Genomic DNA, 18,023 nt, shown 5'->3' on the forward strand with positions numbered 1-18,023 from the left:
GGAGGCATCTGAATAGAAACTTAGTGACTCCCAACACCTCCAGGGGCAGTCTTAAATCGTATTATTCATACCACATGCCCTCAGTAACTCGCTACTCCTGACTTTGAATTTTTAGAAGCAATTCACAGGCCCTACTCCAACCGACAGCTGGTTGGCATATCACTTTTCTGTCTTTAAAATTAAAAAGGAAAATAAAAAGAATATTCTAACACCTTTTAAGGAATGCTTCTGGTATGGTTTACATTCAAAGGGTTTACTCTAATTACTACACACACAAAGACACACACTCACACCATAAAAATAAAATAAAAAGTAGGGATCTCAAGAGTAGAAAACAGTTTGGGTTAGGATTTCGTACTATTTTTTCCCTTTCTTGCCCACTGCTTCCTCTCTGTTAAGAGCACAAACAGATCTGCTTCTTGTCAAAACAGTCATTAAGTAAAATGGAAAAGGTTGCGGGTTTGTTTGTTTGTTTGTTTGTTTGTACTTACACAAACGGAGCCCTAATATGCTTTTACTTCAAAAGCCCTAACTGGCTGTGCCACCCTGAGCCAAACACCGCGTGGCAGAGCTTTGTTAGAACTTTTATTTATGCTAAAAAAAATGCAATCACTTCAAGAACTAAACTGAACCATCAAAAGCCCTCCAACTCTGCAGGGGCATAAGTGACATTTACATTCTATTCATGTAACCTGGAGTGGGGGGTGGGAGGTTGAAACCCTTGTGAAACTGACCACAGCAAGCACTAATTGCCCTGCTTACAAAAATAAAGACACTGAAATTTTTGAAATCCCTTTGTCAGATGCCTTTATTTACTTTTTTGAAGGCAAGTTTCTTTGATTAGCTGAACTTTGCTGTTATCAACACTTCTCGCTTATCTGGCTGGCCCTAGGTGAATGACACATTCACCACTCGCTCTCCCCAGATAAGGCAAATCCCTTGTTTAACTTGTTCAAGAACAAACAAAGCTTTCCCCCCAACTCCTGCAACTTAATAGGCACTTTTGGAGGGTTAATTACAAAAGGAAGAATGTCTACTTGTAAAACCTCTATTAGGTCTAATAGCTTGACGCCAGGATCCCAGCATTCTTTTTTCTCCTTCCTTAAAAAACGTTTCATTAAAACTCTCTCACAAGAAAAAGTTCCAGACGCTCCAGTTCCCTGCGATTCCAAATGAAACTGTTCATACTGTTTTAATTGCTACAGAGGGGTCTAAAAGATCCCTTAGTAGGTTGGAAAATTATTTTGTAACAGTTTCTTTGAGCTCTTCAGAAAGAAAACAGGCGGCAGGAAAGTAAAGCCATTTCAAGAGCAGCTAACTGAGGGCACCTTCTGAGAAAGATATATATATATATATTCTTTTTTTTTACCCTGGTTATGGCTCTACGAAATATTAAGTCAGACAGCCAGACTGTTGGCATCAAATGGTTATTGATTTTTCAGCTACAGACCTGTTGATTTCCTGGCCCTGGAAGCAAGTCTTTATTCTTAAGAAAAAGTTTCAGAAGAGGGCAGTTTAAATCTTGTCATTGTCCTCTCTTCCTCTCCTTTTTCTTCCCTTTCTTTAGATAAGCCATCATGTTATTAGGAAAACTCAATTTCTTCCAGTTAAACTTTGACCTCTTTGAAAACAAAGATTTAAAATGTCATTTTCAGGCTAATGCTCCAATGAATTGTCAAATAAAGTACTAAAAACATTTTGATAGATAGCCGAGCCATTTATCTAAATCACTGTCAGGGCAGCAATGCGCCCCGCAGGCCCCCACTGCAGACGCCCGAAAGTGGGGTTTTCTGGGACTGCTGCTCATTTCTCAAGCCTGCAGCCGGGCTACTGTTGACCAGCGTGGGCCTCGGCACCCCGTCAGCATCAGATAACCAAATAGTCAATATTTTTTTAAAAAACTGGGCTACTCCACTTATGTTTCCCTTCCTTGAACCAACGTCCAGGTTCCCGGCTGAATTGCAAGATATGGAAATAATGGATGGCTCAGCCCAAGGGGTGTTCGTTGCCAGTAGTTTTCTAGCAAAACAGCAACTTCTTAGAGCAACAAAGTGACTCGGAAAGGTGGCAGCAGGGTCAATGCTAAGAAATATTGCCTTTTTCCTCCGCAAGAAAAACATTGGAGGCAGCAGTTTGAACTGGTGGTTTGTGAACTTCAGGAGCAGCAGACACCTCAATGAGGCCAAATTCCTCCCGAGGAAGATGTCATATTTTAATTACTTTGGATTGTTGAAACACACAAGGGGGGTGAGATAGATATGTGTGTGTGTGTGTATATATATATATATATATATATATATATATATATGTATATATATATATATAGCCAGCAGTTAATCCAAAGAACAGCAAAGTGAAATTCCCCTCTGCATACATCTTAGTAAAAACTGTACAAATGTGTCAAACTGCCTCACTTGAAGAATGTTTCAAAGTCCTGTGGTCACCCTCTACTTTTCCCCTCTCAGCGCGCGCACATTTTTTTTTTTTTTTTAACAATTTTCAAGGCACGGTAGGGTTGGTAAGGAGAGGAGCAGGAGTCTGGAGGGGTTGTTTGGGAAGAAAACATCTAACAGGAAATTTTCAGCAGACGGAATCAATATGCACACCAGCATAGCACACCCTTTCAGCATTAAATCATTAAATCCTTTGTCTGGCTAGCAGTGCAGTTTGTTTCCAGTGTCTTTATTGCATGCAAGAGAGACAATTCATTTTTTTTTTTTTTTCTGGGTAGAAGAAGGGAAAAAAATAAACCTACATTGAGCAGTGTGCCGATGCTGCCATTCGGTTTGGGTCAATCCACTGAAGCATGCTTTGAGAGCCTTCTCCTGGAGCATGCATGAAGACGGGCTCGCAGTGTAGAAATCCAGGATTCGCCCAGGACTCACTGACAGGACATCCATACAGTCAAACATGATCTCCCCTGCACCGAATGTCTGCAAAAGTGCTTATCCTCTAGGTGTGGAGGCAAATGGCATAGAAAAGTCCACCCAACTCCATCAAACTCTGCCCCCTTTTTGGCACGTAGGCTGTTGGTCTTTTTCCCAGCCTCGAATCATGAATTATGACAGACAAGCCAGCTAAAAGCCTGTAATTGATCCAAATGATCATTTACCATTTTCCAGGCTTGCTCGGCCAATCCAGCCGGGGCGGGGGGTTCCCAGAAAGATCCCAAGTTCTCCTTCCAAGCGGACGCCTGCAAAAAGCCTTCGGAATGCGGTGCGGCTCCTACCCGGACGGTGCCCAGACCAGCCCTGCCCGGCTCGCGCGCGTCCTCGGCATCCGCGTCCTCGGGCGGCTCGCGCGGGGACTCTGGTCCCCCCTTTGGCAAAGAATAGACCCTCCTGCCTCTGAACAGCTCACTTCCTACTACTTCTGTCACACAGAATGAAAGATTGAATTGCCTAATATATGCGAGTGAACTTTCGGTGAACCCTTCCCGGGCTGCTAACCTTCAAATGACCCAGCGAGTCTGACATCACCAGCTCCCAGGATTCTCACAGAGCCGAGCACTCCCAGCAGCCCCGCCGCGCGGGCGGCCCGCGGCCCGGGCGCGCGCTCCTCCCGCCCCGCGCCTCCGCTCCGAGCGCGCGGGGCCGGGGCCGGGGCCGCCGGGAGGAGCGCGCGGGGCCCCGGGGAGGAGCGCGCGGGGCCCCGGGGAGGAGCGCGCGCGGGGGCGCGCGGGGCCCCGGGCCCCCCGGGGGGAGCGCGCGCAGAGCGGGAGACACGGGGAGCACGCGGGGCCGCGAGCAGCCGCCGGAACCGGGACGCCGCTCCGGGCCCGCCGCCCGCCGGCGCCGGCCCTTTGCGCCCTGGTTGTCCCGGGCTCCGCTTGGCTTCGCGCCCCTCCCCCGCCCGCCCCCGGCCCAGCCTTGACATTCCTCGGTGCGCCTGTCTGTCTGGTAAATGCCTCGTAACGTGAGTGTTTTTCCACTCCTGCAAAAGCACCGCAAGCCCTAAACTGGAGCACGAAGAGGAGCCGCCCCTCGGGGAAGCGGGGGGTTCAGAAACTTTCCATTTGATAGTCTTTTCCTCTCTGTCCCTTGCGGGCCGAAGGGGACTGCATTGGCTCGGAAGTGAAATTCCGGCTTTCTGGATTCATTTGTTTCTTAAAAATTATCCTGAGTCAACACGCAGCATATGAAGGAGTCGAGAATGTGTTCCTCCCGCCCCAAACACGCTCAATCACGTAGATATGCAGGGTTTCATAAAACACAGTGATCAAGAGCGTGCATGCGGGAGTCAGACTGAACAAGTTTCCAACCCAGCTCAACCTCTGAGCAGCTGTGTGACCTGGGACAAAGATCTAACCTCCCAGGGCCTCAGCTTGCTTGTCTGTAAAATGGGAATATAGGACTGCGGACCCCAGTGGGTTGCTGTGAGGACAAAGAGAAACAGCGCTTGCAGCACACATCCCAGGACAATCAGCTGTGACTCTTCTCAGGCAGGCTGAGGGCTGCCTGAGGGCCCACTGCTCAGAATCAGGACTAGAGCCCAGCTCCCCGGAACCCCAGGCGTGAATGAAAATTACTTTTCTGCTCTGGAACAGCGCATGGGCGACCCCGGTTACCATAGCCGCCACTCCTGTACCCCTTCCCTTACTCCCACCACCACATAACTAAATGCAGGTTTTGAGAACTGATTATGTCAAAGTTTTCTATTTCCAAGGGCCACTTTTTACCCCTCCTAGCCCCTCCAAACTTGGCTATTTATTAGAAGATAGTAATTTTAAGAAAACGGATTTTTTTTTTTTTTTACATCTCCCACACTGACCGGAGGAAGGAAAAGCTTTTCAGCCATCACCGAGAAGGACAAACACGGTGTTTACAAATACACCCAGGCAGAGAGCTGTTAAAGGGAGAGCCAGTCCACCCTGCAGCCATTTTGCACAACTTGCTTAAAGGATGCAAGGGTACATCAAAGAAAAGCAGCTCCGGGAGGGATTAAAACACCCTTTTTGATTCAGTGCCCCTGCACTCCGGACTGCGGATTCTCTCACACCGCAGGGCTGGCGAGTGGGCGGGCAGGGGGCCGGCTTCCTCGCCCCTCCCAGGGAAGGGCGGCTGCCTCTCCTTTCTGTGCGCGGGCTGGAATGCGCACTGGCATCCAGGCCTTTAAAAAGCCTGCCGGGCACCCACCCCGTGCCGCTGGGCTAGCACAGTTGTTAAGTGGCACTCATGGCGTAACCTGTAAACTATGCATTGCGCACACTTACCAAGTCCAAGGCCCTTTTAGGAAGGTACGTTTGGACAGTGTTCAGTCCAGCAAGCTCAGTTCTTGCAACTGAAAAGTCCTGGGTGATAAAAGAGGTGGTACGATTTTGCTGAAATTCCGTGTTTGTTATTCTCTCTTTTTTATGTGGTCATCATTTTGTAACAGAGCTTTATTACCAGAAATCCTTTAACTACAAAGAAAACACACATTTTAAGCGAGGAGCAAGGAGGAATTTACGAAGCATTTGGTAACACTCCTGTCATGAAGATAGTTGTAAAGATACACAAAGCTCCCGATCCTGTGCCACTTGCTACGGGGTCCACGATTTAGCGACTGAACCACCACCACCATGAGACTTATAGCTCCAAATGCTGATTTAAGGTCCTGAGAATTCCTTGGAAACTGTAATTATTTTGTACAAGATGGGTGAAAAGTTCTTTGGGGGGTGGGGCGCAGCTTTATTTAAAGTACAGCTGAAGGGGCTCAGTTAGAGAGGAGAAACACAGCCCCACGTCCAGGTTTGTGCACAGGTTACCTCTGGCCCTTAGCACTTGCCAAAGGGTAGGGTGCACTGGCCTCAAGGTAGGGAACTTGGGGACAGGGCCCCCCAAATTCTGTTTACTCCATTCCTTAAGCTACGGTTTCAGCCTCATCCAGGAAGGGAGACAAGTGTTCCCACATTTTTTTCCTCAATATTCTGTCATGGCACAAAGACAATGACAGAGATGTGTGTGTGTGTGTATGTGTGTCTGTGTGTGTGTGTCTGTGTGTGTTAGGGATTTGGAGATTGGTATTTTCTATAAGGAAATTTTACGTTTCTATTCACCTAGGAACCCATTGTTCTTAACTGTAGAGAAATAAACTTGAGGCTTGAAATGAACCATCAGTGCTCAAATCCTTGTGCATAGGATATTATGTGTTTTTTTTTTTAATAGTGCAACAGTATTCACTAGTCAATCTATCATTTCTCATCCTGAATTGACTAGGTAGACAGCAACTATTAGAGTTATTATTTAATCCAAATATAATTGAAAAAGTAGACCCTAAATTGAGCCATGACATTTCTTTGTCAGTAAATATACTTCTTATACTTCTTGAAAATCTGACTTTTCCTTCACATTCTTCTCCTTAAGTAAAATTAAGGAAAGATACACAAATAGCCACAGTTCTTTAAATACATATCTGTGCACCATAAAGATTAATGAACAGGTAGAAGGTGAAAAATGGCCTAATTATTGTGGATAATGAGATTTAAGTTACTGACACCTATTTTAAACATTAACCAGTGACTTGGATAGAACCCTTTCCCAAACATGCTCTTAGGCATAAAATAACATTCGGATATGTGTCATGGCTTCTGTGTTCTTTGTGTTTGATCAATGATGAAAGGAACGCTAATAAAAGTATTCCCAACCACAAACAAACACAAAAGCAAAAGTTTGAGCCCTAAATTCATTTTGTTTCAGAGTAACTGTGTATTTGTCAGTGTGACACAGCGCATTTGAAAGCCATAATCATAAAACAAAAATTTATGGCCAGGGTTCAGGGTCTACATCTGTTTCTCTGGTTTCTGTACGGCGATTACCCACTGGACAATCCAGAAAGCAACACCATGAATCACGCCCGACAAACATGTTCGAACTGGAGAGTCTGGTGAAGAGGGAGCAGGCGTCTCTGCGCACCAGCACCGCGGCGGCCCCGCGCCTCCGCCGTCTAAAGAGAAGGCTTCCCCCGGGCGCGGGCCTCCGCCCGACGCCAGGCTCGCAGAGTGCAGGCGGGCGTGGGGCGGAGCGAGGGCCCGGGACCCATTATTGGAAAGACGCACCTGCCTCCTCCCTGCGTTTTTCTATTGATTTTTACTGTATTATTTCTTTTAACTGTTCATCTCATGTAAACCCCTCTTGCCATAATTCTGCCACGCCCCCCCCAAATAAACGACCAGCATGGCGTGGAGTGGGGGTTTCAGCAGGGCGGACGGGGCAGGGGTGTGCGGCGGGCACAGGGCCAGTGCTGAGCCGGTTCTTGGGGCTCCTGCGCCCGCAGGCTTAGCGGCTTTCCGAGCTGGGCGCTGGGGCAGCCCTAACACCGATCAGCATGGGAACCCGCCCCAGCCTGCCCCTCTGTACCTGCCGGGGGGGTTGTCTGCTGCTTTTCTATAACTGTAATCAAACAGTATATAATGTTCTGATTGTTCTGTTTAGTAATAAGCAGTATACATAGAACTAGCTCATTAAAAACAACACATAGCTCAATTTAAAGAAGAGTCTATTAAAAGAATGGGAAGAAGACCTTAATGGACAGTTTTGTTTTTTTTTTTCCCCCCAAAGAAGACATACAGATGGCAAACAGGCACATGTAAATGTGTGCAACATCACTAATTATTAGAGAAACGTAAATCGAAGTCACAATATCACCCGCACACCTGTCAGAATGGCTATCATCAAAAAGACTGCAGATGGCAAACATTGGTGACGATGTGGAGAAAAGGGACCCCTCCTGCAGTGTTGGTGGGAAAACAGTGTGGAGGTTCCTCAAAAAAATAAAACCAGAAATGCCATATGATCCAGCAATTTCACTCCTGAGTGTATATCCAGAAAAAATGAAAATACTAATTTGAAAAGGTAATATGTGCCCCAATTTTCATAGCAGGTTTATTTATGATTGCCAAGACATGGAAGCAACCCAAGTAACAGACTAATGGATAAAGAAGATGTGGTACCCAATGAGATATCGTCTCACCAGTCAGAATGGCCATCGTCAAAAAGTCTACAAACAGTAAGTGCTGGAGAGAGTGTGGAGAAAAGGGAACCCTCTTACACTGTTGGTAGGAATGCAAACTGGTACAGCCACGATGGAAAGCAGCATGGAGTTGCTTAAAAAACTGCCATATGACCCAGCAGTCCTACTGCTGGGCAAACACCCAGAGGAAACCAGAGCTGAAAGAGAAACACATGTATCCCAATGGTTATTGCAGCGCTGTTTACAACGGCTAGGACATGGAAGCAACCTCGATGTCCATTGGCAGATGAATGGATAGGGAAGTTGTGGTATGTATATGCAATGGAATATTACTCAGCTATTAAAAAGGAACACATTTGAGTCAGTTCTAATGAGGCGGATGAACCTGGAGCCTATAATGAAGAGTAAAGTCAGTCAGAGAGAGAAAGTATATTAACACATATATATGGAACTTAGAAAGATGGTACCAATGATCCAACATGCAGGGCAGCAAAGGAGACACAGACGTAATGAACAGACTTTTGGACTCAGTGGGAGAAGATGAGGGTGGGATGATTTGAGAGAATAGCATTGAAACATGTACATTACCATATGTGAAATACATGACCAGTGCAAGTTCGATGCATGAAGCAGGGCACCCAAAGCCCGTGCTCTGGGACAATCCAGAGGGATGGGGTGAGGAGGAAGGTGGGAGGGGCTTCAGGATGTAGGGGACACATGTGTACTGGTGGCCGATTCACGTTGATGTGTGGCAAAAACCATCACAATATTGTAATTGTCCTCCAGTTAAAACAATAAAAAAAAAGATGTGGTACATATATACAATGGAATATTACTCAGCCATAAAAAAAAGAATTTAATTCTGCCATTTGCAACAATTTGGGTGGACCTAGAGAGTATTATGCTTAGTGAAATAAGTCAAACAGAGAATGATCAATACTCTTATGTTGCCACTTATTTGTGGATTCTAAAAATAAAACAAATGTATACAACAAAACAGACTCACAAATATAGAGAACAAACTAGTGGTTACAGGTGGCAGGGACAAGCTAGAGGTAGGAGATTAAGAGATATAAACTACTGTGTATAAAATAGATAAACAACAAGAATATATTGTACAGCACGGGGATGTTGTTACTTTATAACAACTTTTAATGGAGAATAATCTGTAGAAATTCTGAATTACTCTGCTGTACACTTAAAACTAGTATAATATCGTGTATTCTTTTACATGAACGCACTGTAATTCATTTAACAGTGCTCAGCGAGTGGATATTTATATTGTTTTCAGTTTTCCAGTGTTATAAGAAACCCTGTGGGTATGTGTATCAAAACATCTTTTGAAAAAAGTCTAGTAACAGTGTTGACAGGTTAAATGTGCATTTTAAAAATTTGATGGCCACACAAAATAGTACTCCAAAATGGTTATGCTAATATATGTTCCCCTCCCCTCCCCACCCCACCTCATGTTCTATAACGGAGGTCAGTAAGCTTTTTTCTGTATGGGGCCATAGAAAGTGTTCTAGGCTTTGCAGGATATATAGTGTCTGCTGCAACTGCTCAGCTCTGCGGATGTAGTGTTAAAGGCACCGCAGACCACACTTAAATGAATCAACCTGTGTGTGCTTAATGAAATTTTATTTACAAAAACCAGCATTCCACTGGGTTGACCCATACGCTGCAGTTTGTCTGAAAGTGACAGTGAAAGTCTCTCAGTTGTGTCCGACTCTTTGTGACCCCACGGACTATACAGTTCATGGAATTCTCCAGGCCAGAATCCTGGGGTGGGGAGCCTTTCCCTTTTCCAGGGGATCTTCCAAGCCCATGATGGGACCCAGGTCTCCCGCATGGTGGGTGGATTCTTCACCAGCTGAGCCGCCAGGGAAGCCCAAGAATCCTGGGGTGGGTAGCCCTTCCCTTCTCTAGGGGACCTTCCCCACCCAGGGATGGAACCCAGGTCTCCCGCGTGGCGGGCGGATGCTTCACCCGCTGAGCCGCCAGGGAAGCCAGCAGTTTGCCTGCCTCTTTTCTAAACCAATATTCAATGATTTCATCCAATTCTCCATGGCTCTGTCTCTATCCATAAAACCTAACCATATACATTTGCGTTTTCTTAACACTTTAACTTTCCATCTCCTCTAAAAGCTTCACCCATTTTCAACTGTGTGTCATACAAAGCATAATATGGCTCTTGTATTACAGTATTTCATCCAGGGTCATCTTTATTTCTCTCTTGGCTTATCATTTTCCCCTTTCCTGCTTCTTCACCTCCTTCTGTGAAGAGTATGGGATTACATCTCTCCTTCAATGAGCCCAGATGCCACCATACTTCCTTTTTCCCACACTGAACCCTGCTTTAAAGTCAGTGATTTCCATCAACTCCCTCTTCCCCTAATATACGGGGGCAAGTATCCGGAAGATGGAAAATGTAACAATGATTCCTGAGAATAAGTGCCAATGGGCCCACCATGCTACAGCCTGCCTGTATTATTCTTCCTGGATTATTTGTTCTATCTCTTTTCCACACATCCTCCAAGGAGCTAAGGGTAGCTGTCCCACCCAGTTGGCAGAGCACTTAGAAGAATCGAGAGGCTCTTTTGGGGATGGAAAGAATCACAAAGGATTCTCAGAGTGCTTTGGGACTAGAGGATAATGTCAATAGCTGAGATGTCTTCCTTTTGCTTAGTTCAGCACTTAATACTTTTTTTTTTTTTTTGATCATCTGCATGAAAAGAGGCTATCAGTTGGCTCTTAAACCATGCTGTTTAAAGTAGTTTAAATTCAATACAATTAAAACTTAGTTCCTCAGTCATATTGGCCTCATTTCACGTGGCTACTAGTTATTATGTCGATCGGACCACGCAGATAGAGAACAGTTTCGTCATCACAGAAAGTTCTGTTGGACCAGGATGCTTAAAAAGTGAGCTGAGGGACTTCCCTGGGGGTCCAGTGACTAAGACTCTGCGCTCTGCACTGGGTCCCAGGGCAGGGGTTTGATCCCTGGCCGGGGAACTGCACCCTGCATGCCACAACTAAAAGACCCTGCATGCTGCAACTGAGGCCCGGGTCAGCCGAATGAATACATATTTAAAGAGCGGTAAGAGAGGTGGTACGGCTTGGTGGGTGGGGCTGTGGAGTCTGGACGCGGACTGAGTTTCAGCCCCAGCTTCACCTCTTCCCAGCTGTGGGATCCTGACCAGTTACTTTCACCCCAGGTGCCTCGATTCCCTCACCTGTAAAATGCAGATATTAGTGGCACCTACCTTCCAGAGTTGTGGTAAAGACTGAATGAGGTGATACAAGCAAAAAGCACTTAGAACATGGCCTGAGATATATTATAAGTGCTCTGCAAAATGTTAGTGGCGTGTCTGTAAGGAGAGCGCGAGGTCAGGAACAGAACTCAAACCCTGTTCAGCTGCCTCCGGTGTCAGGGACACAGCATCTCCTGTCAGCATGGGAATTTTCAGCCAGGATGCGCAGTTCGGGCTGTGGGGTCCAGGCACATGCAATTAGGGCAAATTCCCCAGGGGATTTTGCTACATAGATGCCCAGTTTAAGTTCCTCAGCATCGAAGCATTATTATATACATTACAAAAGGATGCTTTCTTTTCGTCTCCAAAGCAGACACTGAGTCAGAATGGCAATAAAATATTTGACAAGCCCCACCCTGCTGCTCCTTGTGGGAAGCAGAAAATAGATCCCATGGCGTGCTGTTTTCTGCAAAGTGGTAGTTAGCCTCAGGAACATAGGCCAATTATGGTTAATTAAATGGCAAGGATATTGTACAAAATGGAAGATGTGCATTGTCTACCTTATCTTTCCATCCATTCCTCCATCCTATCCGCCTACACACCCACCCATCATTACCCATCCACCATCCATCTTCCCTTCGAGTTATCTGTCTCCCACTTGTCCCTCTGCCCATCTGGTCATCCACCTCCCCAGCTCTGTCTGAGTCATCCTCTACCCAGGATCCAACTACCAACAGAGATGAAGGGTGTGTGGCTTTTTGGCAGCAACGTCTTGAGTACAGAGAGATGAAAGTAAAGCTTCTCAGAAAGCTTGCACCTTTCTCTAGAATCACTGAAAAGGATTTCTCAGTGACATGTGCTGGTAGAAATAGAGCCAAAGCACTGGCCACTGCCGATTTCCATTAAGGACGTCCGGTAAATCAGGTTGCTGATGGGGAGCCCTCATCCCTGAGAACGTCGAGGAATTTGAAATGCTAATGAAGCCTAGTTCTATTAGCAACACAAAAGTTTCTGACTCAAAGGCCCCAAAGGAATTTCCATCGGATTCGACAGGGAAAGGGAATGCAAAAGTTGCAAATACATCAGAGAGGCCATTGGGCAGGGAGAGGAGTTTAAATTCATCCTGATGTCTGACGGAGAAAAAGGCAAGTAAAAAGCTCAATGCAATTGACTGGGAATTGAGGTTAAAATAAAGCCACAGAGAAATCTCTGGGAAATTAGCTACAGGATATAACGCCACCCCCTCAACCAAGGACTTTGAAAACTTCTGTTTGAGAGGCTATATGTTGGCTTCCAAAATTCATTTTTGACATTTTATCATTGTTTGATTTTGTTTGTTTGTTTGTTTTGAGTTAGAGATGTTTCAAAAGAAATTAGCTGGGATTTTTCAGAAAGCAAGAGTTTCAAAATTTAGCATGTAAGTCTAGGAAAGCCAAAAGGGAAAGAATAAACAGAAATATGAAATATCTTCCCTCTCTGTTTAAGCAAAACACAATAATACAATGTAAGGTCAGTGCGGTGATTCCAATGGCATGACCATTCCCGGGCTTCACACCCAAGGCCATGTCATGGGTGTGAAGACCTCTAGTGCTGGGCTCAGGTAATCAGGTCCTTTGCACACTAACATGTCAGAGCCTTTGCTCTGCTGGGACATTCTACTCGGTAAAGACCAAGACACAGACCTTGAGAGGATTAGGTATTAAGAGGGATGAGTTTCTAGGAGAGCAAGTGGGGGAGCTCTGAGCCTGGAGTAGGGTCTGGGTTCTGTGTGTAGCAGCTATATGGCTTTGGTAAACTCACACTTTTTTTTTTTAACTTTTTAATTTAGAAAGTTGTTTTAATTGAAGTATAGTTGATTTACAATGTTGTGTTCATTTCTTTTCTACAGCAAAGTGATTCAGTTATGCATGTTCACATTCTTGTTTAAATATTCTTTTCCATGACGGTGTATCATAGGATGTTGACCCGAGTTCTCTGTGCTATGCAGTAGGACCTTGAGGTCTATCCGTTCTATACATCTGCTAACCCCAACCTCCTACTCCATCCCCTCCGCTTCCCTCTCCCTCTAGGCGACCACCCATCTATTCTCTATGTCCCTCACGCCCCTTTTATTTATTTTGGCCTTGCGGAGTCTTCATTGCTGTGTGGGCTTTTCTCTAGCTGTGAGCGGAGGCTACTCACTCGCTGCCATCACGGGCTTCTCCCCGCCGTGGCTTCTCTCATTTAAGAAGGGCTTTATGTCGGAGAGTGTTTTGCCTATGTTCTCCTCTAGGAGTTTTATAGTTTCTGGTCTTACATTTAGATCTTTAATCCATTTTGAGTTTATTTTTGTGTATGGTGTTAGAAAGTGTTCTAGTTTCATTCTTTTACAAGTGGTTGACCAGTTTTCCCAGCACCACTTGTTAAAGAGGTTGTCTTTTTTCCATTGTATATCCTTGCCTCCTTTGTCAAAGATAAGGTGTCCATAGGTTCGTGGATTTATCTCTGGGCTTTCTATTCTGTTCCATTGATCTATATTTCTGTCTTTGTGCCAGTACCATACTGTCTTGATGACTGTGGCTTTGTAGTAGAGTCTGAAGTCAGGCCACCTCCCAAAATATTGGAAATAAAAGCAAAAATAAACAAATGGGACCTAATGAAACTTAAAAGCTTTTGCACAACAAAGGAAACTATAAGCAAGGTGAAAAGACAGCCCTCAGATTGGGAGAAAAATAATAGCAAATGAAGCAACAGACAAAGGATTAATCTCAAAAATATACAAGAACTCCTGCAGCTCAATTCCAGAAAAATAAATGACCCAATCAAAAAATGGGCCAAAGAACTAAACAGACATTTCTCCAAAGAAGACATACAGATGGCTAACAAACACATGAAAAGATGCTCAACATCACTCATTATCAGAGAAATGCAAATCAAAACCACAATGAGGTACCATTACACGCCAGTCAGGATGGCTGCTATCCAAAAGTCTACAAGCAATAAATGCTGGAGAGGGTGTGGAGAAAAGGGAACCCTCTTACACTGTTGGTGGGAATGCAAACTAGTACAGCCACTATGGAGAACAGTGTGGAGATTCCTTAAAAAACTGGAAATAGAACTGCCATATGACCCAGCAATCCCACTTCTGGGCATACACACTGAGGAAACCAGATCTGAAAGAGACACGTGCACCCCAATGTTCATCGCAGCACTGTTTATAATAGCCAGGACATGGAAGCAACCTAGATGCCCATCAGCAGATGAATGGATAAGGAAGCTGTGGTACATATACACCATGGAATATTACTCAGCCATTAAAAAGAATTCATTTGAACCAGTCCTAATGAGATGGATGAAGCTGGAGCCCATTATACAGAGTGAAGTAAGCCAGAAAGATAAAGAACATTACAGCATACTAACACATATATATGGAATTTAGAAAGATGGTAACGATAACCCTATATGCAAAACAGAAAAAGAGACACAGAAATACAGAAACAGACTTTTGGAACTTTTGTGGGAGAAATGTGAGGGTGGGATATTTCAAAAGAACAGCATGTATACTATCTATGGTGAAACAGATCACCAGCCCAGGTGGGATGCATGAGACAAGTGCTCGGGCCTGGTGCACTGGGAAGACCCAGAGGAATCGGGTGGAGAGGGAGGTGGGAGGGGGGATCGGGATTGGGAATACATGTAAATCCATGGCTGATTCATATCAATGTATGACAAAACCCAAAAAAAAAAAAAAAATTATAGCTACAGTGGCAACCATATTATAATATTTAAATGGGTCAAATTAATATGTTAGATACCTTAAATTTATATAATGTTGTATGCTATATATGTATGTTATGTATGTTATATATGTATGTATATAATTGAAATTGAAATATTTCAATTAAAAACATAAATTAATAAAAACAGAAAGATGCAAAAAAAAAAAAAAAAAAAAAAGAAGGGCTTTAGCAGGTGTGGCGTATGGAGTCAGCCGTTGCGCCGCATGGGCCTGTTTGCCTCACAGCCTGTGGAATCTCCCTGGGCCAGGGATCGAACCCTGGCTCCGTCCTGCATCGGCAGCTGGCTTCTTAACCACTGGGCCACGAGGGAAGTCCCTGAGTCACATTCCTGAGCATTATTTAATCTTCAACTATAAGAAGATACTGTGTAATTCCAACGATAGTGTTTATTTCAAGGGAATATAATGTTGAAGAATTAAACTAATGTATGAGAAAGACTTTTCTAAATTTCTAAAGTATTATGCAATGGTAGTCATCGCTGTTTACATATTAGGTAAAAACGGACAAAAAATTTTTTTCCACCTTCTCTTATAAACTCTGTGGCAAGCTGTTAACTCCAGCCTCCCTCTTAATTTAAGCTCCCTTTAAGAATCCACGATAATAGATTTCTAGTAGAGCGCAGGGCTCCCAGACAGAGAGAGCATTTCCTCTCTGCAGCCGGCTGTGGCCACGGGATCATGCTCTCATCGATCAGACGTGCTGTGTGCAACTTTCACGTCACATCCTAAAGAGGTGATTTCTCTCTTCTCCCTTTCCTGCCAGCTGAACTGCTTTGGGACCCAGCCTAGTCCATGGGGATTAGGGTAGCAAGTCCAGGGAGGGTAAAGGCTCATGATGGAGGGACCCCAAGGTCCTGAATGTTCACGGGGAACAGAGCTACTCAGACACCTATCTCTAGACCATCACATGAGGGAAATTAATTATATCTTTTGTGTCTGTTTGAAGTGTGCAGGTAAGACTGCCCAACACTATACTAGCCCAGAAATTAATTCTATCTTATGTGTCTGTTTGAAATATACAGGTAAGACTGCCTAACACCATACTAGCCCAGAGGCTGGCATGGTTCAAGAGCCAAATCTAGCCTACCAGTAAAACAAAGGCCACCCAAATCCAGCTCATTCAGCAAAATAAAAGTTTTATGAGAGCTTAGAATGTTCGCATTTATTTGCTTACATATTGTCTGAGGCTGCTTTCAACCAATGACAGAGCTGAGTGATTGCAACAGAAACAGTATGTCCCACTACGCTGAAAATATTTACGATCTGGACCTTGAGAGAAAAAAACTTCCTGACGCCTGCTGTAGGCGTTCACCACCAATTCATCTGAATTGGCCTTGAAGATGAAATCTACCTGGAGAAGGAAATGGCAACCCACCCTAGTTATTCTTGCCTGAGGAATCCCATGGACAGAGGAGCCTGGCGGGCTACAGTCGCAAAAGGGTCACAAAAGAGTCGGAATCGACTTAGCGGCTAAGCCGCCACCACGTGAAATCTACCAGCGGTCTTGGAACTGCATAATATTGAGATCTAAAATTCTCATTTCAAAGATCCCAAGCACACTCTGCAGCTTTTTTTTTTAAGCAAACACATTCCTTCAGCATCTCTGAGTTTATTTTGGCTCTGCCAGGATACTCTTTGCTTGGATATCGACAAGACTTATCCCATTCCTTTCTTCACATCTTTATGAATATATTGCCTTAACGGAGATATAGTGATCCTGTTTAAAATAGGACTCTAGGTCATGTCCATCACTATCAGTTCCTTGAGCCTACCTTTTAAAATTTATGGACATATTACTACCTGGCATACATTTATTCTTTACTGTATGTACCCTAAAATAGACAGTAATCTCCTTGAGGGCAGCGAGGCCATCCAGTTCACTGTGATGACCCCGGTAACAACAGTGCATGACACACAGTAGTCCTTCAATGAATATTTGTTGAGTAAATTAAAACAGAGCACTTTTGGGAAGATATTGCCATGTACAAATTAACAGAAATTTAAAATAGGCAGAAAATACAATCCACTGTCTCCAGGCAATTTGAATGGCCTCACTGTGCGTGAAATAAAACTAGGACTAGTTATTAAAACACATCATTTTAAAATTGAAATCTATGGCATAAACTTTACGCTTTTAGTTCACTGCTAAGGGAGTTCAGCCTAAATGCAGACCAGGAGAAAGGACAGTCTCTCCAAAAACAGCACAGGGCCAATGAGAGATCCACTACAGGAAGAAAGAAACAACCATCCATACCTAACACCACGTACAAACGTTAAGTCAAAACGGGCCATGGGCCGAAATGTAAAACATAAAGCTATAAGCTGTTAGATGAAAATGAAAAGGAGCTCTCGTGACCTTGGGTTGGGTGTGGATTTTTTTTTTAATTGGAATATAATTGCTTTACAATGTTGTGTCAGCCTCTCTATGAAGTGACTCAGCCACACGCATACGTGTGTGCCCTCCCTCTTGGACCTCCATCCCACGACCCCATCCCACCCGCTCAGGTCATCACCGGGCAACGAGCTGGGATCCCCGTGTCACAGAGCAGCTTCCCACGAGCTGCTTTACACATGATGGGGTGTGCATGTCAACCCCCACCTCCGTCTGTCCCGCCCTCTCCTTCCCACCCTGCATTCACACGTCCGTTCTCTCCATCTGCATCTCTATTCCTGCTTTGGAAACAGGTTCAGCTGTACCGTTTTTCTAGATTCCACATACATGCGTTAATACATGGTACTTGTTTTTCTCTTTCTGACTTAGCTGTGACACCAAAGTATGACACGCAAAAATACAAACTGATAAGTTAGATTTCATCACAACTAAAACCTTCTTTCCTTTGAAAGATTCTGCTAAAAGAATGAGAAGATAAACCACACACTGAGGGAAAAAGCATATAACTGAAAATGAATATGTATCCATATAAAGAATTGTCAACATTCAAAAGCAGCAAAGCAAGCACCCCAGTGGGTAAATCACTTGAAAAGAAATGCCACCAAAGGCAAAATATCTTGGCAAACAAACACAGGAAAAGATACACAGATAC

General features: G+C 44.4%; 1 protein-coding gene across 2 annotated transcripts in view; it reads right to left on the reverse strand.

Annotated features, from left to right (window-relative positions):
* RARB (retinoic acid receptor beta) overlaps window positions 1–18,023 on the reverse strand; it is a 444,609-nt gene that overhangs the window by 178,852 nt on the left and 247,734 nt on the right. Inside the window, exon 1 of one of the 2 annotated variants that reach the window (XM_043454581.1) lies at window positions 2,756–3,544. The exons of the other annotated variant lie outside the window; for it this stretch is intronic. Coding sequence (XP_043310516.1) covers window positions 2,756–2,912 — 157 coding nt within the window. The 5' untranslated portion in view covers window positions 2,913–3,544. Of the gene's footprint in view, window positions 1–2,755; window positions 3,545–18,023 lie in introns of those variants that run through there. 2 annotated transcript variants of the gene reach the window in all.

The sequence above is a fragment of the Cervus canadensis genome, chromosome 31, assembly GCF_019320065.1.
Source record: "Cervus canadensis isolate Bull #8, Minnesota chromosome 31, ASM1932006v1, whole genome shotgun sequence".
Taxonomy (NCBI): Eukaryota; Metazoa; Chordata; class Mammalia; order Artiodactyla; family Cervidae; genus Cervus; species Cervus canadensis.